The sequence below is a fragment of the Entelurus aequoreus genome, linkage group LG01 (genome assembly GCF_033978785.1).
Source record: "Entelurus aequoreus isolate RoL-2023_Sb linkage group LG01, RoL_Eaeq_v1.1, whole genome shotgun sequence".
NCBI lineage: Eukaryota > Metazoa > Chordata > Actinopteri > Syngnathiformes > Syngnathidae > Entelurus > Entelurus aequoreus.
Genome location: NC_084731.1, coordinates 26,557,143 through 26,578,260, shown reverse-complemented (window position 1 = coordinate 26,578,260; position 21,118 = coordinate 26,557,143). Strand labels below are relative to the sequence as shown.

Genomic DNA, 21,118 nt, shown 5'->3' with positions numbered 1-21,118 from the left:
AGAGGACCTACATTCAGGATTGCATCCACCTACACTTATTGAGATTATTGAAACAACATCAAAGATTGTTGAACAAGAAAATATGGAACTAAAAAATTTCTGCAACAAAGATTACAAAAACCAGGATTTGGAAAATGATATAGATCCAGATACAAATTTTTTCTCCCACATCAGTAATAATTGTTTTTATTATACAGATGATCAATATAATAGCAACATTACATGCGATAACAAATTGTCAATTATTCATTTTAATAGCAGAAGCTTGTATGCAAACTACAACAACATTAAGAACTTTTTGGAACACATCAACGAACCATTCAAAGTGATTGCTGTTACAGAAACATGGATTGATGATAAAAAAGGAATAGATTTTGATCTGGAGGGATATGAACTAAACTACATCAACAAAACCAACAAAAATGGAGGAGGAGTAGCTGTGTACGTGATGAAGAACCTGAACTACAAAGTGGTAAAAAACATGTCATTTGCTATAGATAATATCTTAGAATGTATAACCATGTCAGGAAAAAAGCAAAAACATTTTCATCAGTTGTATATATAGATCACCTAAGTCAAGTATAGAAACATTTGAAGAATGGATCAAGGCTACTTACATGGACAATGGTCAAAGAATAATGTTCTTATGTGGTGACTTTAATATTGACTTATTGAACCCTAACAAGCAAAAGTCTATTGATGACTTCATTGATACAATGTACAGCATCAGTTTATATCCAAAAATCACAAAGCCAAGTAGACTCACAGCACACTGTGCCACGCTTATTGATAATATTTTTACCAATGAGTTTGACAATAACACTACAAGTGGTCTACTTATAACCGACGTTAGTGATCATCTGCCAGTTTTTACAATATATGATGGACACTACAAGAAGAAAATGGAAGACAAAAGGACATTTCGAAGACTGTGCACAGAGAAGAGGATGACTGCTTTAAAAATTGAGCTACAAAAGCAAGATTGGGACAATGTGTACAATGAAAAAGAGGTTGATGAAGCATATGAACATTTCTTAAAACCAGTTCATAATACTTTATGACAAACATTGTCCATGGATACAACTTAGTAATAAACAGAGAAAGAATAATCAACCATGGATGACAAAAGGATTAAAAAATGCTTGTAAGAAGAAGAATACACTATATAGAGAATCTATAGCACAAAGAACTATAGAGGCAGAAATTAAGTACAAAAAGTATAAAAACAAGTTAACAGAAATACTACGATCATGTAGAAAAGAATATTACAGTGAATTATTGGACAGGAACAAAAATAATATGAGAGCAACATGGGGCATCCTCAATAGCATTATTAAAAATGGCACAAAGAGGGACTACCCTCAATACTTTTTAGACGGAAATAAAAACAATGACAACATAAAGGAAGTAGTTGAAAGCTTCAATAATTATTTTGTAAATATTGGTCCAAAATTGGAAGAAAGGATTCCAGACCCAGTTCCAATTGAGGACTATAATGATACCATAGAGCGAAATCCCAACTCCATGTTCCTCAGTAATGTGACACAGGAGGAAATAGTTACAATCGTGAAAAAATGTAAATCTAAGACTTCAACTGATTGTAATGGAATTGATATGGAAACGATAAAAAAGGTTATAGAAGAGATCTCAGGACCATTAATGTATATTAGTAACCTATCATTTCAAACAGGTACATTCCCAAACAAAATGAAAATAGCTAAAGTTGCACCAATTTATAAGACTGGAGATAAACATCAATTTACAAATTATAGACCTGTTTCTTTATTTCCACAATTTTCTAAAATCATTGAAAAACTGTTTAATAACAGATTAGAGAGTTTCATAAATAAAAATAGAATACTCGAAGAGAACCAATATGGATACAGAGCTAATGTCTCAACTTCAATGGCTTTAATTGAAATTACAGAAGAAATAACCAATGCAATAGACAGTAAAAAATGTGCAGCAGCAGTTTTTATGGATCTAACTAAAGCATTTGACACAATTAATCACAATATTTTAATAAAAAAACTAGAACGATATGGCATCAGAGGGTTAGTCTTAAACTGGATAAGAAGTTATCTAACGAACAGGAAACAATACGTGAAGCTAGGCGAACACACGTCTACAACGGTAAATATATCCTGTGGTGTACCTCAGGGATCAATATTAGGACCTAAATTATTCAATCTCTATATAAATGACATTTGTAAAGTTACAAAAGATTTAAAGTTAGTATTATTTGCGGATGATACAACAGCGTTTTGTTCAGGAGAGAACACACAGGAGATAATACAAATAATAACAGAAGAAATTAACAAATTAAAAAGATGGTTTGACAAAAACAGACTATCGTTGAATCTTAGTAAAACTAAAATAATGCTATTTGGTAATAGTAGAAGAGAAAGTCAAACACAAATACAAATAGACGGAATAGAAATTGAAAGAGTAAATGAAACCAAATTTGTAGGTATAATGATTGATGATAAATTGAACTGGAAATCTCACGTAAAAAATATACAACATAAAGTAGCAAGAAACACGTCAATAATGAATAAAGCAAAACATGTTCTAGACAAAAAAATCACTTCATAGTCTATACTGCTCACTAGTGTTACCATATCTGAGCTACTGTGTAGAAATATGGGGAAATAATTACAAAAGTACACTTCATTCATTAACGGTGTTACAAAAAAGATCAGTTAGAATAATACATAATGTTGGATATAGAGAACATACAAATCCTTTATTTATTGAATCAAAGATACTGAAATTCCACGACATAGTGAATTTGCAAACAGCTAAAATTATGCACAAAGCAAACTATAACCTGCTACCCAAGAATATACAACAATTCTTCTCAACAAAAGAGGAGAAATATAATCTTAGAGAAAAATGTAATTTAAAACATTTGTACGCACGTACAACACTTAAGACCTTCAGTATATCAGTATGTGGAATCAAATTATGGAATGGATTAAGCAAAGCAATCAAACGATGTACTAATATGATCCACTTCAAGAAACTCTTCAAACTTAAAGTGTTTACAAAGTACAAAGAAGAAGAACCATGACAAACATTTTCAATTTATTTCATCCATTCATTCATTCATTCTTAAAGTAATCTTACTTTTCTCATCATATGAAATATGACTTTCTTCACCAATTATTATTATTAAATTCTTACTATTATTTATTTCTTTATTTTTATTGTGATTACATATGGAGTTTATTGTGAATAAATTGAGAACAGGAAGTGAATAAAAAAGTTTCAGCAACTTTGTAAAGAAAAGGGGTAGGATTAAATAAGCTCTGCTTCTTCCTACTCCTTTTCGAACATGCTGAAAAGAGAAACTGGAAATTGTGATGTATCATGTTGTATGCTTGCATGTTCGAAATAAACTCTAACTCTAACTCTAACACTTTAATACATCTGAAAAGTTTTTGGATTTGATTGTACACCAATTTTTAGTAGTAAATCTACCAACTCTCGAAGAGCAGCTGCACTCTTTTTGGAATTCACAATCCTCAAGTAAGACAAGAACACATTTTTTTTCTTTTTTATGCATTCTGAGTTAATAAATTAGCCAAGTAAGAGGTAGCTAACAATGCAACTAATGGGAGTACACTATTCCGTCCATGAAGCCCTCTAAAAAGCATAAAAAAACTGCCAACAATACTTCATTTACAACTTGAAACCTGAATATCAACCAAGTATTGACAATATTGTTATTCTAAGCACTAATGTTAACAAACTACTTAAAGCTACGCTACGATCACAGAGCGGTAACTAGCTTATGCTGCTATATTGACATATTGAGCCAGTGAGCTGCTGCATCGCCTCTGAGCTGGTGAAAGTTCATTGTAAATCATAAATCATGCCTCTCGCCTGGATTGTAGAAGGGTGTGGCTATAAACGGAGAAGGTGGTCAAGTTTAACATTCAACTTAGACCCGGATATGGCGAGAAAGACACAAAAATATGCTCATTTGTGCCCACGTTTTTTTTTTTGCCTACGGGAGGATTATGATTAATTCTTAATTTGAACGGGATGATACAAACATCCCATTAGTCGGCATCACAGTGAGAGCATACATTGTACAGTAAGTGATTGTCTTATTATGTTTGTAGTTTGTATACCCTGTTTAACACTGCTACATGATGCTCAGTGGTTCACTAAAGCTTAATCTATGTAGCACACAGTTTCTAAAGCTTGTAGCTCATCCTCCTTATATAAAGGGTTGAAAATATAAGGTTCTGGATCATCATTTGTCCCAAAGTAGTCTTTGTTGTCTCTCACACTGTCTGCCAAGAGCAGTAGTGGTGCTGTTGAAGGGAAAAGCGAACTTTGTGATGCCTCGATGAAATTAATATGCCGTTGTATGCTTAAAATGAGCAAAATATGTAAATATTACATGTTATTATTGTCCCTGTTACTGCATTACATATATATTGTACTTACAGTGTGTATATAAAACGATGGTGGAGCCTTTTAGATGTTTTTAAGAACGCTTTGAAGAATAGAGCTATTCCCATTAGCTACATTGTTAGCTGACTTTTGCTAGCGTTTATTTACAAATTAAAATGCATAAAAAAATATGAAAAACGTATGTGTTCTTTTGTCACATAAGTATTGTGAATGATGGACAAAAATAAATAAAAAGTGCAGTTCCCTTTTAATACATGAGGCCCAAGGTGCGTATGAGATGTGTTTGGAAATTCTATTTACTTTTAGGCATTGTAATGTCTAGCTAATGTCACAGTATTACAGTCCCTCTATTATGTGTTTATGACTAAAACAAATCTATTTGTGGTGGTCCAAATGTATTCATGGCGGGCTGTCACAAATAAATGAATCTATGTGAAACACTGGATCATCTTTAAAGTTAATGTTGTGGTTGAAAAAAGACTGTAAGAAGTAACACTCTTTATAAAGTACTATTTATTTTTCTTAATTGATAGTTCATGAACCAGACCCGTCAAGGAATAAAGATGGAAAACACTCCTGGAGGAAACCCTGCCATGCGCCCCGGCATGCGTCCTGGCATGCAACCTGGAATGCAACCTGGAATGCAGCCTGGCATGCAACCTGGCATGCAGCCTGGCATGCAGCCGGGTCTCCAACCCGGCATGCAGCCTGGCATGCAACATGGTCTGCAACCTGGGATGCAGTCCGGGATGAGTGGTCAGGTATGTCATCACAGGTTTTGCACCTTTTTGCACGAGCCAAGCAAGTAGCCTGACCTAATGAGTGTTTGTTTTTTTGGGTAGCCGGGTTTCCTGAACGCTCAGATGATGGCCCAGCGCAGCAGGGAAATAATGACAATGCAGATGAGGAAGCAGCGGATGTTGATGCTGCAACAGCAGCAGCAACAGCAACAGCAGCAGCAGCAGCAACAGCCGCAGCAGCAACAGACACAGGGGGCAGCAGCAGGATTCAGTCCTCCTCCAAATGTGACTGCGCCGGGAGGTATGGACGCTGCAATGGGAGGTTCGGCCATGAACAAGCCTGGATTCAACTACGGAGGTAACTATGGTGAGTTAAGAAAATAGAAACATGAGTTTGTTTGAACATGTTCTTTAAAAATATGATTAGTTAAAATAATCATCGCACAGGTGGCCGAGCTTTACCGCAGCTGTGTCCCAGTGTTTACATGACCACAGATTGTACTCACATGAACGATTCCTTCAAAAGGGAGGCACGCTCAGGGAGACACAATAACATTTCCATATTCCTAGAGAGTGCAGTTTTTTTTAGGTGTTTGCTGCATTAAAATTACGGGAGAAAGTGAAAGTTGCAATAAATTGTGATTTTCCCACTGTAATGATACAGGGAAATTTGCTGAAGAAAAGGTAATTAACAAATCTAAACAAAAAAATTAGAAAAGCATTTGACACACATGGCACACACAAATGTGAAAACTTTTTTTGCAAACAAAAACTACAGTAATGTAGCCTTCATATGACGCAAAAATAGAAAACGTTGACAGTTTAAAATAATTTATGTCGAAGACGAGTAATCAATATAAATCTTCAACAACATTACTACAGAATTGACTACCGGTACTCTTAAGTATATACAAGCTTCATTTCTAGTATTCTCCCTTGAAAAGATGCACTGTGGTTGAAGGGTGTACTCACTCTTGTGAGATATTTCAATATGTTCTTTATTCATGAAGTGTACGTGTAGGCTTAGTGTATTTTAATCCATATCTACACCAACATTGTACTCCAGCTGCTGGCATGTTTGTTGTTTACACATGTGACTTATTCACACACAGTTGTGTGAAACAAACACCAAAAGGCTGTCTTATTATTGCTATTATGCCTGATCTCCTCTGCCGTCCACAAGTTGCAGACATTCTTCATGAGAAATAAATGAGTGAATGAATGAAGGAATCTCGTTCAATGTAAACAAGGAAGTGAAGACATGGGGCGATGCAGGGAGACATTTGATTGGTTCGACATTTGCGTTGCGTTTGGTGCAGCTGGGACAAAATTGCGAGGCCGAGTATAATTAGCTGGGATGGTTTGAATATGTGTGAACTGGCGCAATCGTCATCACAAAATGTGAGGCACTGGAATTTTGCTCATACCGCTGCATTAAAATAAGAATTTGACACTGTTTTGTACTATTTTTAATGTGTTTAATATATGTACTGCACTTTGGTCAACTGGGGTTGTTTTTAAATGTGCTGTATAAATAATTCAACTGAACTAAACTAAAACTGGGAATAACTAAATGTATTTAACCTTGAAGATTATTTTTAAAATATATGCAATTAAATAAAGTATAAATACTTAATTTAATACTTTAATTATGGAATTTTTGCTATAAAAGTGTAGTTCTATAATCTATTGTTAAAATGTCGGATTGGGACTCGAAATCGGACCAAGTCTGAGGCCAAAAAAACATCCCTAATTAAGGCTACATTTATTTACAGAACATTAGCAACTGAATGACTTCAGGGCTGTTCTTTCTTTGCATGTGCAGGAATGAACCAACAGGGGGAGCCGTCATTAATGGCGGCGGGTAGCAGCTCACCAGGAAACATGATGACGTCACGGATGGGCGGCACTGCTCAGAACAACATGATGTCAGGAATGCAAGGGAATCCACATGGAGCGCCCATGTATCCATCAGGAGACATGAAGGGCTGGCCGCCGGGTGCAATGCCTCGCAAAAGGTATGCAACCTCCAATGTCCTCCTGCAAGTATTTAGACATAACCTTACTGTCATGACATTTTCTTTACATGCACAAGAAAAGCGTCCTCATTTGTGCGATACGTCTTTCTGTGTAGAGGGTATCAGTGGGGTCTTAAAAAGCCTTAAATCCAACAATTTTAATTTAAGGCCTTAAAATGTCTCAAATTCTCCTGAAATGTCATACAAGGTTCTAAATACGATTTTGAAAGGTCTTTAAAATCTATGATACTTTTATTTAAACCATGCATAAAATTAATCAGTCTTGCTTTTATATGTTTCGATTTTAGAGGACACAATAAAATAACTACAAAACGGAACTATGTGCCATCGGGTCAATATTATTCGCGCACCACAATCTAGTGTGCTGTGCGGATGCAGCGGCGTGTTACAGCTTAGCATAGGAGCGGAGAAAACTTAACGAAAGCCCACAGTAAAGCCGAATTACTTTCATAATATGAGTAAGTGTAAGTTCAATGATTTGTGGCTCCAGAACAATCAATTTAATGCATGCTTGAAGCCGGTGGATGGAAACATATAAAGTAGAGATGTCCGATAATATCGGACTGCCGATATTATCGGCCGATAAATGCTTTAAAATGTAATATTGGAAATGATCGGTATTGGTTTCAAAATGATCGGTATCGGTTTCAAAAGGTAAAATGTATGACTTTTTAAAACGCCGCTGTGTACACGGACGTAGGGAGAAGTACAGAGCGCCAATAAACCTTAAAGGCATTGCCTTTGCGTGCCGGCCCAGTCACATAATATCTACGGCTTTTCACACACACAAGTGAATGCCATGCATACTTGGTCAACAGCCATACAGGTCACACTGAGGGTTGCTGTATAAACAACTTTACCACTGTTACAAATATGCACCACACTGTGAACCCACACCAAACAAGAATGACAAACACATTTCGGGAGAACATCCGCACCGTAACACAACATAAACACAACAGAACAAATACCCAGAACCCCTTGCAGCACTAACTCTTCCGGGACGCTACAATATACCCCCCCCTGCTACCCTCACCCCCCCCCCCCCCACCTCAACCCCGCCCGCCTCAACCTCCTCATGCTCTCTCAGGGAGAGCATGTCCCGAATTCCAAGGTGCTGTTTTGAGGCATGTTAAAAAAAATAATGCACTTTGTGACTTCAATAATAAATATGGCAGTGCCATGTTGGCATTTTTTTCCATAACTTGAGTTGATTTATTTTGGAAAACCTTGTTACATTGTTTAATGCATCCAGCGGGGCATCACAACAAAATTAGGCATAATAATGTGTTAATTCCACGAGTGTATATATCGGAATCGGTAATTAAGAGTTGGACAATATCGGAATATCGGATATCGGCAAAAAAGCCATTATCGGACATCTCTAATATAAAGTATTTAGGACCCGGATGTGGAGGCATTGAAGAGGGAAGCGTTTGTAAACATTGCGGTGAAAGTACCGTATTTTCCGCACCATAAGCTGCCCCGTGTTATTAGCCGCACTTTCAATGAATGGCATATTTCAAAACTTTGTTTACCTATTAGCCGCCCCGTGTTATTAGCCTTACCTACGCTGCGCTAAAGAGAATGTCAAAAAAACAGTCAGATAGGTCAGTCAAACTTTAATAATTTATTACAAACCAGCGTTCTAACAACTCTGTTCACTCCCAAAATGTAATGTGCAAATGTGCAATCACAAAAATAGTAACACTCAAAATAGTGCAGAGCAATAGCAACATCAATAACTCAACTTTGCTCGAACGTTAATGTCACACAACACACAAAATAAACATTTAAAGCTCACGTTCTGAAGTTATTACTCATCCACAAATCCCTCGAATTCTTCTTCTTCTTCGGTGTGCTTCACTTGTTTTTTGACACCATCTGTGATGTGGACGCGCATGCAGTCGTAGATCAACAGGGACGGAGCTGCGTGAAAAAGGTCACCCGGTCTCTTCGCTCATTTTTCTTCATCCATCCATCCCTTCGAGTTAGCTTTCATGATGACGCCGGCTGGAAAGTTCTCTTTTGGCAAGGTCTTTCTTTTGAATATCACCATGGGTGGAAGTTTCTGGCCGTTAGCATGGCAAGCTAACGGATATTCACCGTACGTGCTCCCGTTGTATCCACAGTGCGGTTCACAGGAATATCAAAAGTCAGTGGAACCTTGTACGCGTGTCTCTTAGTAGGAGACATTTTGTGGTCTTTACAGAAACACACAAATGAAATGAAATATCCGCACGCTTCTTCTTCTACGGGGGCGGGTGCTCACCTTGGCGGTTGCTTACAGTAGAAGAAGAAGCGCTTCTTCTTCTATGGGGGCGGTTGCTTACCGTACACGAAGAAGCGCTTCCTCTTCTACGGGGAAAAAAGATGGCGGCTGTTTACCGTAGTTGCGAGACCTAAACTTTATGAAAATAGATATTAATATTAATCCATATATAAAGCGCACCGGGTTATAATCCGCACTGTCAGCTTTTGAGAACATTTGTGGTTTTTAGGTGCGGCTTATGGTGCGGAAAATACGGTAAATGGAAGGATGATGTAAAAGTCAAAAATCCGGGAGAAGTCTGTGTCAAAAACACTTGCACAACTATACAAGAATCCTAAGGAGTGTTTTGTGGGTAAAGTGGTGCCAATTGACGAAGGATATCAATATGAGATATTTACTAGTGAAATCGTACTAAAACATACAGTAAGCGTGCACTAATTTCTCTGTGGTAGTATTATACTCACAGCAGTAAAAATTATGAAAGAAACATACATAATTATCATATATTATTCATTCCAATAATTTCAGATCAGCTTCTTATGCCTAATATTTTCTCTAAGTTTATACAGCAACTGACATTGAAAGCTATAAAGGTTGTCTGTTTAGTGTTCTGGTTGGGTGAGGAAAGCAAGAAGATTTGAGAATGTCATCTTGTCATGCTTAAAATAAAAATGTGTCCTTGTTTTCTAGCAATATGTTTTCAAAAAAGGCACAATACCGGGTGAAAATGTATTCATTCATACCAGATACAAATTGATCTTAGTAAATTTGAATGTTATCAACATTATTCACACCTAAATTCTGTTTGAGGCTTTCAAACCATAATCGCCTTCTTTCTTTTTAGACAATCAGTCTGTGTGCACTCTGTTTTTTTACAACTTTGTGCAAATATAGTAGTAGTACTGTGGATGTTTTTATATGTTTGCTTAATAATTCTGACATCTGTAAAAGCACTGCAAAAGTTAACCATTTAGCTTTCGCAGAGATGCTAACTGTCCCTTTCACAGACAATATATTGTTGTCTTTTCCTCTACATTGCTGACCTTCTGGTTGGTGTTGTTACATGGAAACACTTGATATGCAGCACACACTTCTATGGCAAATCAGAAAAATAGCTGTTATGTTTTGCAGCAGTAAGTCAGACCCGTTTCCAGTGAGGGTTGGACTCCGCCAGGGCTGCCCTTTGTCACCGATTCTGTTCATAACTTTCAAGGACAGGATTTCTAGGCGCTGTAAGGGCGTTGAGGGGATCCGGTTTGGTGGCTGCAGGATTATGTCTCTGATTTTGCAGATGATGTGGTCCTGATGGCTTTATCTGGCCAGGATCTTCAGCTCTCACTGGATCGGTTCACAGTCGAGTGTGAAGCGACTAGGTTGAGATTCAGTCAGAGTCCATGGTTCATGCCCGGAAAAGGGGGAATGCCATCTCCAGTTTGGGGAAGAGATCTTGCCCCAAGTGGAGGAGTTCAAGTACCTCGGAGTCTTGTTCACGAGTGAGGGAAGAGTGGATTGTGAGATCGACAGGCGGATATTCAGTGATGCGGACACTGTATCGATCCGTTGTGGTAAAGAAGGAGCTGACCCGGAAGGCAATGCTCTCAATTTACCGGTTGATCTACGTACCCATCCTCACCTATGGTCATGAGCTTTGGGTTGTGACCGAAAGGACAAGATCACGGTTTACAAGCGGCCGAAATGAGTTTCCTCCGCCGGATGGCGGGGCTCTCCCTTAGAGATAGGGTGAGAAGCTTTGTCATCCAGGAGGAGCTCAAAGTAAAGCCGCTGCTCCTTGCTCCTCCACATCGAGAGAAGCCAGATGAGATGGTTCGGGTGTCTGGTCAGGATGCCACCCAGACGCATCCCTGGGGAGTTGTTTAGGGCACATCCGACCGGTAGGAGGCCACGGGGAAGACCCAGGACACATTGGGAAGACTGTTTCCTAGCTGGCCTGGGAACGCCTCGGGATCCCCCGGGAGGAGCTGGACAAAGTGGCTGGGGAGAGGGAAGTCTGGGCTTCCCTGCTTAGGCTGCTGCCCCAGCGACCTGACCTCGGATAAACAGAAGAAAATGGATGTATGTTTGCTGATATTTTTTTCAATTAGTTTACCATAGAGAGACTTCTGGTGTATTTAGTTAGTTCAACCATTTTGTTTTCCGTTGTGAAAAAGCATTGAATCAATTCATACTAGGGGTGTAACGGTACACAAAAATTTCGGTTCGGTACGTACCTCGGTTTAGAGGTCACGGTTCGGTTAATTTTCGATACAGTAAGAAAACAACAAAATATACATTTTTGGGTTATTTATTTACCAAATTTGCAAAATCTTCCACCCAAAATATTTTTCTTAGTGGAATATTTGATGTGAAGTAATCAGAACCTTGGATAGGTCAATAATTCATAATAACATTGATTTTGATTTAATATTATGTTTTGAGCAATGACAGTTTAAAAGAAAAAAAACTGCTTTGTTTTATTAGTCAACATTGCAACTTTTTCTAAATTACATTTAACCTTTAAGCTTTTTTATTTCACTTTTGTTACGTTTTTGTTTATTTTAATAGTATTTTTAGAATGTGCCGTGGGCCTTTAAAACATTAGCTGTGGGCCGCAAATGGCCTCCGGGGCACACTTTTGACACCCCTGCTATAGATAATAAAAAATTTAATCTGATAAATCTATGGATAAAAAGCAGAGCCTGTCGGCGCATGCGCGTTTATCATAACTCTCTCACTGTCTCTGTCTCTGCCCCTCCCTCACGAATGCTGCTGCGCGCACAATTTGTTTTGTTTTTAACCCCTTCTTAACCCTGAACATACATTGAAAATACACGCAACCCTAACTCAAAATGCCGGACATTTGAGGCATTTAAGAAAGTCCACCCTGACAGCTCCGTAAAAGAGGACATGTCCGGTGAAAAGAGGACGTATGGTCAGTCTATCGTAGCCCCTTAGCTGTTAGCATGCCGCGTGTTGTGCCTCGGTGTGCATTGTTTACACAACCTGCGTTACGCTACTTAATATGTCCGTGTGGAAACTCGTTTGGTACACCTCCGAACCGAACCCCCGTACCGAAACGGTTCAATACAAATACACGTACCGTTACACCCCTAATTCATACACTTACAATTCATTCTGGCCCCCTGATTTTCCTTTGTCTTTGTCCATATGGATGGGAAATGGTCTTAAATTATTTTCAATATGGTCTTAAAGTCTTAAATGTGTCTTGTTAAAACCTGCAGAGACCCCGTGTGTAGGATTTAGTTGTTATTGTTGTCTTGCAGCTCATATCCCCAGCAACAGTTTGCCCAGCAGGCCAACCAAGGCCAGTTTGCAAACATGATGATGAGCAACTCCATGGGCAGGCCCGGCGCGGTCGGCGGGGGCGGCTCGGCACAAATGGGCCAAATGCCGGCACAGATGCAGGGCCAGATGCCAGGACAGATGCAGGGCCAGATGGGCATGAACCCGATGGGAATGGGTCGCATGCCAATGGGGCCTGATCAGGTAAAGTTTGAGTGTGTCCTTGTCTTGATGTTTTTGAAAACTTTGTTGCATCTCCTCACCGCTTTTCTCTTTGCAGAAGTATTGCTGAGAACACGCCTCAATTCTACCACAACACACTACTCATCCAAGAGGACGCCTTGTGGGGCGACTGTGTTGAGCAGAACGGGACGACGGTACAATTGTCTCTGGCTGCACTTTAACCTGGAGGTTTCTGTACGGCGGGGGGGAAGGATTGCTGCAATATTTTTCATCTTTATAGCCTTTCTTTAAAAAGAATGATGCCTTCTCAACAATGTTTTTTGTTATGTTTCTGTTCCCCTTTTCTTCCAATCCTGTGTATGCGCCTCACCTTGAAGTCATTGGAAGCTATAAGCACACAGTTGGAGCAATAACGTCTGTTCTTTTCCACCCACTGAGCATCTCAACCTCTGTTTTTGGCAAACAAAAGGTACTGCAGTATTAGATGTCTCAAGCATCGTCTGTAAATAGGATTTGTAAATATTCTGCAAAATATATCAAACATGATTTTAAAAGCCTGTAATTGCACAAAGGATGAGACTTGCTTGTATTTTGTGTCAAGTAGGTCAAAGCTGATTTTTATTTTTCTGAAATCTTTCCAAATATTACAGGTCTGATGGGATTTCCGTTTCCTTTTTCCTTGTCTTTTTTTTTTTAATGTTTTATTTTTGTATTCTCTGACAATGTGTGTATGTCATGTCTTAGCGAGGCACTTTTAAATGTGATATGGATCTGACAAACTGAAGGTTTTGAGCTTTCACACTCAGAAGTTTTATTGGAAAGTGATGGAACTTTTTGAACCGTCAGTCACGTGGAACTATTTTATTGGGTGGCGTGCGAGTACAACGAAAAAGGACACAAGCTTCAACAACACTTCTGGTCCTTGCAGTTCTCCTTCCTGTTCAGTTTCCATGCAGTGTATTTTTTTAGCCATTTTCTTTTGGACTCTTGACTCTACCTTTTCAACATGCGCAATCCAAAGATATTTTCCCACATCTTTGTATAGTTTTTAAAGGTTCCTGGTGTACATTTAAGGATATACATTTTATTCAGATGGTAAATAGGTACATATAGCTCCGCAAATACATCTGATGGTTATGTCGTTAAATCTAAAATTGTTCTGCAGCACGTGGGCTTTCTGTGAAGTGCAGAAATGACTGGAAATTCTCTGCTGTGTAAACAGAAAAGTCCACTTCAAGACATATCAATAGTTCATGTATTTTTTTAAGAAACAACTTCATTTTATGGCCAGATTTTGTTACTTTGTGGGCGGTGGGGGAAAAAAAAGAACTTTGTAATGTGAGATCTTTTAGCTGTCTCGAGGTATGAAAAGCTGTCATTTTACAAGATGTATATTACAGATTTGTTTTTTCAGTTGATGTTGATATTGATGTAAATACAAATTTCTATTTAAACACTTTTGATTGTGGACCTCTGATTTTCAGCGGGCACATCACCTGGTATATAATGTTTACAAAATAAAGAAACAAAACCAAAATGTGTCAAGTTATTGAAGGGAAAATATGTGCCCATGTATCTCACAGTACCAAACCAGCTTTATTCATGTAGCCCTTTATTTGAATATTGACTCATTTATTTGTCACATTTCCAGCTAAAATGATTATCCTTGAGTCCATTGTTCCTTTGAAAAATATGACTAAATATTTTAATTTCAATATAAAGTAAATTTACCCTCGATGGTGTGTATATTGTTGCACTTGCTTTACACACGTATGTGTGCAAGGATACATGTCAGCTCGAGAGAGAGACCGATTGTGTCCCAAATGAATTATGCGTTTACCGGAAATGACAATCGCAATTTGTAGTCCCCTATTAATCTTATCCTTAAAATGAATGTATTTTCTATTTTGATTATATATTATAGTGTATATTTGGTTTCAGTGGTGTGCCGTCAGGGCCAGCAAGGCCTTCTCTGCTGGCCTAACATAACCAGAAATCATGATCATAATTAAAGATACAATAATTTTTTTTAACTTCCTTTCCCTAAATATCTAAAAGTATTCATATTCTCATGTCATATTATGCTCCTTCCAGTGCTATTTTTAGTTTGTGTCTGTGGGGGGAGGTGTGGCCAGCGCGCCTGCAGGAGCAAAGGTCACCGCCTCTGTCTATGGTGCTGAGGACGAGCACCATCGGCTGGGGGCGGGGCATGTGCTGACGGCGAGACACAGCTGACAGGTGATTAGATTTCACAGGTGGTACGTGTTAATCGAATCATCTGTTGTCTTTAACAGTAAGCGGCCGAGAGCAGGGGAGGAGAGAGGATACGGACGTGACTGACAAACAATCTATGCACAATAAAACTTTGTTAAAACTGCACGCTTGGCTCCTGTGCCGTGTCTACTGTGGAACTGCTAGGAAGCAACTTCTACAGTATCCAATCAGAATTCAGCTAGCTTATGTTGCCATGCTGTACGAAATCTGCCCGGGGCCTTCAGAATCAACAATGCGGGCGTCCGTGTACTGTAAGTGATCGGGGACATACAGTTGATAGACAGTTGCGATAGCCAATCAGATCACGAGTTGTTGTCAGTAAGGCCTTCTAGATGGCCTCGTGTTGAACGTGACATTAACGCGTCCTGTGATTGGATACTCATCGGGACCTTTAGCGGATGAATTTGAGAACACATAGAGTTGATAGACAGTTGCGATGGCCAATCAGATCACAAGTTGTTGACAGTAGCCTATCCAAGTAGCCTGATGTTAACGAGACTGTGATTGGATACATACTTGTCACTCCAAAGTGAGTATCCATTCGCAAGTTTCAATTTAGCAGGAAGTGTTGCACCGTAGCCAGACCGGGATAGCAGAGAGGGAGAACAAAACGTTGATTAGGTGGCAGATATATATTTGCGAGGCTATTTTTAGAAGGATATTTAAAGAGAAACTACATCTTGTGAATCTAGCTCAGCTGTTCTGGCGATGAAATGGGGAAATGCTCGCCATTTCCACTCGACTAAGCCGACGACGAGGGGCACCACTGGCTTATACGACATCGAATGGGTCCTACTAACTGTGAGTTCAAATATTTTATTTTTTCACTTTTAATGTTTTTTGACATTTCAATTTTGACAGTACCACATAAGATATGTTTTAATTGCTGGTGCGTTTTAATTGCGCCAGTTTTGTACTCTGTTGATGTGATTCAATGACCAGTAGGGCGTAAATGTGTTCCTGTATAGTATTTCTCCAGCAATGGTCATGTGGTGACATCAATTATAGTATTTTGAGAGGTAATCTTTAAAGTCGGACATCACTGAAGGCCCAGGTGGGAAACGCACGGCCCGCCACAGTTTGGTTTTGAATGACTATGAAAGATAGGAGATAGTCCCTCCTCTTCCGGCTCCACACTTCACTTGGCCTGTGTGTTGAATGGAACATTAGGGAACTTGCAGCTCACTTCATTTATGTGCTTATGCTAATGGTGTGTTCCATTTACCTTGGAAATCAAAACTCGACGGGCACCCAAGTCGAAATTCCGAATACGCAGTCAAAAATTCCGACATCCCAGTACAAATTGAACGCACCATTGAAACCTAAGCAGCTTTCCGATTTGTCTGCGCATGCGTTTCATTTAAAGTATGCATGCGTAAACATAACTTCCTGCTGTTCTACTACAGTTAAAGACTTCATTAAAAAAAACATATGTACATTCAAAATATTTGGGTAGCAACAAATTGAGTACTATAATTATGAGCCTTTTTATTCATGACGCCAATGTAATATATCAGCGGATTTGTCATGTTACCCTTTTGAGTACCTGTGAGTCAATGAAATTTGAATCTTTGTTGAGTACTCGTGAGTTAATAAATCTCAAGTCTACATCGAGTACCTGTTACTCAGTGAAACTCGAGTCTTCTTGAGTGCCTGTAAGTCAATGGAACCCGAGTCTTCGTCGAGTACCTGTGATTCAGTGAAACTCAAGTCTTTGTCAGCCCACAAGTTGGCGAAACTCGAGTCGAGTTGTGTCAAGCACATTTAGTCAGTGAAAGTCGAGTCTTCCTCGACTACTCGTGAGTCAGTGAAACTCGAGTCTTTGTTGAGTACTTGTGAGTTAATAAATCTCAAGTCTACATCGAGTACCTGTGACTCAGTGAAACTCGAGTCTTCTTGAGTATCTGTAAGTCAATGGAACCAGAGTCTTCGTCGAGTACCTGTGATTCAGTGAAACTCAAGTCTTTGTCATCCCACAAGTCGGTGAAACTCGAGCCGAGTCGTGTCAAGCACACTTTAGTCAGTGAAACTCGAGTCTTCCTTGAGTACCCATAAGTCAGTGAAACTCAAGTATTTGTTGAGTACCTGTGAGTCAAGGATATTTGAGTCTTTGTCGAGTATTTGTGAGTTAATAAAATTCAAGTCTACATCGAGTACCTGTGACTCAGTGAAACTCGAGTCTTCTTGAGTACCTGTAAGTCAATGAAATTCGATTTGTCGTCGAGTACCCGTTCGTCATTGAAACTTGAGTCTTCGTCAGTGACACCAAGTCTTTGTCGCGCACCTGGGAGTTAGTGAAACTCAAGTTTACATAAAATATGGGCTAATAATACGTGTAAAAAATATATACTTATTGACATGTTACCTGGATTTTTGTTTTGATTTAGCAAATAGTAGCAGGGTGAGTAACTGGAGATAAGTACCCATGAGTCCCATCCATCCATCCATCCATTTTCTACTGCTTGTCCCTTTTGGGGTTGCGGGGGGTGCTGGAGCCTATCTTAGCTGCATTCAGGCGGAAGGTGGGTTACACCCTGGACAAGTCACCATCTCATCGCAGGGCCAACACAGATAGACAAACATTCACACTCACATTCACATGCTAGGGACAATTTAGTGTTTCCAATCAACCTATTCCCGATTCAGTAAAAAAAAAATATCATGAGTTACAAATGACTCGTTCTGTATGTACATTCAAAATATTTGGATAGCAACAAATAGGGATAGCCGATAAATGCTTTAAAATGTAATATCGGAAATTATTGGTATCGGTTTTTTATTATCGGTATCGGCTTTTTAAAAAATGTTTATTTTTATTTTTATTAAATTGACATAAAAAACACAAGATACACTTACAATTAGTGCACCAACCCAAAAAACATCCCTCCCCATTTACACTCATTCACACAAAAGGGTTGTTTCTTTCTGTTATTAATATTCTGGTTCCTACATTATATATCAATATAGATCAATACAGTCTGCAAGGGATACAGTCCGTAAGCACACATGGTTGTGCGTGCTGCTGGTCCACTAATAGTACTAACCTTTAACAGTTAATTTTACTCATTTTCATTCATTACTAGTTTCTATGTAACTGTTTTTATATTGTTTTACTTTCTTTTTTTTTAATTCAAGAAAATGTTTTAATTTATTTATCTTATTTTATTTAATTAATTTTAAAAAAAAAAGGACCTTATCTTCACCATACCTGGTTGTCCAAATTAGGCATAACAATGTGTTAATTCCACGACTGTATATATCGGTATCGGTTGATATCGGTATTGGTAATTAAAGAGTTGGACAATATCGGATATCGGCAAAAAAAGCCATTATCGGACATCCCTAGCAACAAATTGAGCACTTCAATTATGAGCCTTTTTATTCACGGCGCCAATGTAACGTAACATAGCGGGATTTGTCATGTTACATTTTGGCCAGCAGGGGGCAAGATTGCCCTTGAACGCCGCCTCATCTGCAACCTACACATGCAATAGCTTAAAATTGTCACTAGAGGGCAGCACTTGCTAGCAAAAAAAACGAGCCTTTTATCCTCATGCAATTTAATGACATAATTGTGTTGACCACATTTTTTTTGTCCAATTAAAATACTATTAAATAACGAAAAAATATCTGCTCATGAGGATACATATCAAAGTTAAATCTAAATTGTGTAATTGTGCAATGGAACAATTACGTTGTATGTATTTGCTGTGACGTGTGTAGCAGATCTCTATCACAAGCGTGGAGTTTTCTCTCTCTCTCTCTCTCTCTCCCTGCGTGTTGGCGCGCTTCCCGGCCCATCTGCGGCCTGGCCCGTGGATTAGAGTTTGTTAATGTTTCAATCAGCTGTGTGCCGAGGAATGTGGAGCTATTTAACCTGAACTTCCCCAGGTGTGCCGAGGCGCCGCTCAGTCTGGGCCCCGCCGCCCTCCCCTCCCCTCCCCTCCCCTGCCCTTGGCACAAAGCTATCACACAAACACAATCACACGCTGGCCACGCCGGCCTGCAGCTGTGCGCATCGCACCGCAGGGAAATGGGAAAAACATTGCACCAGGGAGACGGAATACATCTTCCAATGAATCGCCTCCCTCGCCAAAGCCCCGTTTTAACCCCTGATTGACACCAGAGAACACGCGTTTAACTGACAACTGTCGAAGGGAAAGTCTTTTCTTTAAATCAGGGGTCGGCAACCCGCGGCTCTAGAGCCGCATGCGGCTCTTTAGCGCCGCCCTAGTGGCTCTCTGAAGCTTTTTCAAAAATGTATGAAAAATGGAAAAAGATGAGGGGAAAAAATATATATTTTTTGTTTTAATATGGTTACTGTAGGAGGACAAACATGACACAAACCTCCCTAATTGTTATAAAGCACACTGTTTGTATTAAACATGCTTCACTGATTCGAGTATTTGGCGAGCGCCGTTTTGTCCTACTAATTTTGGCGGTCCTTGAACTCACCTTAGTTTGTTTACAATGTATAACTTTCTCCGACTTTCTAGGACGTGTTTTATGCCACTTCTTTTTCTGTCTCATTTTGTCCGCCAAACTTTTAACGTTGTGCGTGAATGCACAAAGGTGAGTTTTGTTGATGTTATTGACTTGTGTGGAGTGCTAATCAGACATATTTGGTCACTGCATGACTGCAAGCTAATCGATGCTAACATGCTATTTAGGCTAGCTATATGTACATATTGCATCATTATGCCTCATTTGTAGCTATATTTGAGCTCATTTAGTTTCCTTTAAGTCATCTTAATTCAATGTATATCTCATGACACACTATCTGTTTGTATTATGGCTTCTAATTTGTTGCGGCTCCAGACAGATTTGTTTTTGTATTTTTGGTCCAATGTGGCTCTTTCAACATTTTGGGTTGCCGACCCCTGCTTTAAATCATGTCACCCATGACTCTTTGCTACTTCCAATAGTTTTTTTTGAACAGACTTCTGCTATGTTGTTTACTGCTGAGCTGAAACTTTGCTTCTATTTTGGACATTTGAAGTGAACATGATCCCTTAATGAGCCAAATGAGTGATTTAACTGCCTGTGACCACCAACTTTGAGCTTTTATGCTGCCAAATGTAACACCGACTGACTTAACGAGCACTTTACATTTTTCCAGGAGCCAGCCATGATGTAGGTCAGGGGTGGGCAAACTACGGCCCGCGGGCCACATCCGGCCTGATAGTCCCTTCAATTCAGCCCGCCAAATATTAGACCTAGACCAGAGGTTCTTAACCTGGGTTCGATCGAACCCAAGGGGTTCAGTTTACACAGTACAGTACATATTCCATACAATTGACCACTAAATGGTAACACCCGAATAAGTTTTTCAACTTGTTTAAGTCGGGGTCCACGTTAATCAATTCATGGTAATGTGTGTAAAGTGTGTAATTTGTTGTGAGTTTATGCACTGTGTTGGTTTTGTTCTTCGAACAAGGTGAAGTTAATGCACGGTTCATTTGTGCGCCAGTAAAAAAAACATAACTTTTTCTTGAATTTGAAAAAAAACAACATTTTATTTTTCACTAAAGAAGGGTTCGGTGAATGCGCATATGAAACTGGTGGGGTTCGGTACCTCCAACAAGGTTAAGAACCACTGACTTAGACTTAGACTTAGACAAACTTTAATGATCCACAAGGGAAATAGTTCCACACAGTAGCTCAGTGACAATGATGGAAAGTATAAGGATGGACAGGACAATGCAGGTGTAAATAGACTAAATATAGCAATATAACATATATACGTAATATTTACATAATATATGTACAATATATCATATATACTGATATATTATTTTATGTCTATATCAGTGGTTCTTAACCTTGTTGGAGGTACCGAACCCCACCAGTTTCATATGCGCATTCACCAAACCCTTCTTTAG

At 39.0% G+C, this 21,118-nt stretch overlaps 1 protein-coding gene across 4 annotated transcripts in view; it reads left to right on the top strand.

Annotated features, from left to right (window-relative positions):
* The window catches only part of ncoa3 (nuclear receptor coactivator 3), an 83,133-nt gene extending 68,640 nt beyond the window's left edge, over positions 1–14,493 (top strand). For 3 of the 4 annotated variants that reach the window (XM_062046610.1, XM_062046621.1, XM_062046627.1), the window contains 5 exons: positions 4,962–5,189; positions 5,271–5,535; positions 6,994–7,186; positions 12,761–12,983; positions 13,060–14,493. In XM_062046610.1, coding sequence (XP_061902594.1) covers positions 4,962–5,189; positions 5,271–5,535; positions 6,994–7,186; positions 12,761–12,983; positions 13,060–13,071 — 921 coding nt within the window. In that variant the 3' untranslated portion in view covers positions 13,072–14,493. The remainder of the gene's footprint in view (positions 1–4,961; positions 5,190–5,270; positions 5,536–6,993; positions 7,187–12,760; positions 12,984–13,059) is intronic. The other variant, XM_062046635.1, reaches the window with a different exon arrangement.
* The last annotated feature ends 6,625 nt before the right edge of the window (positions 14,494–21,118 follow it).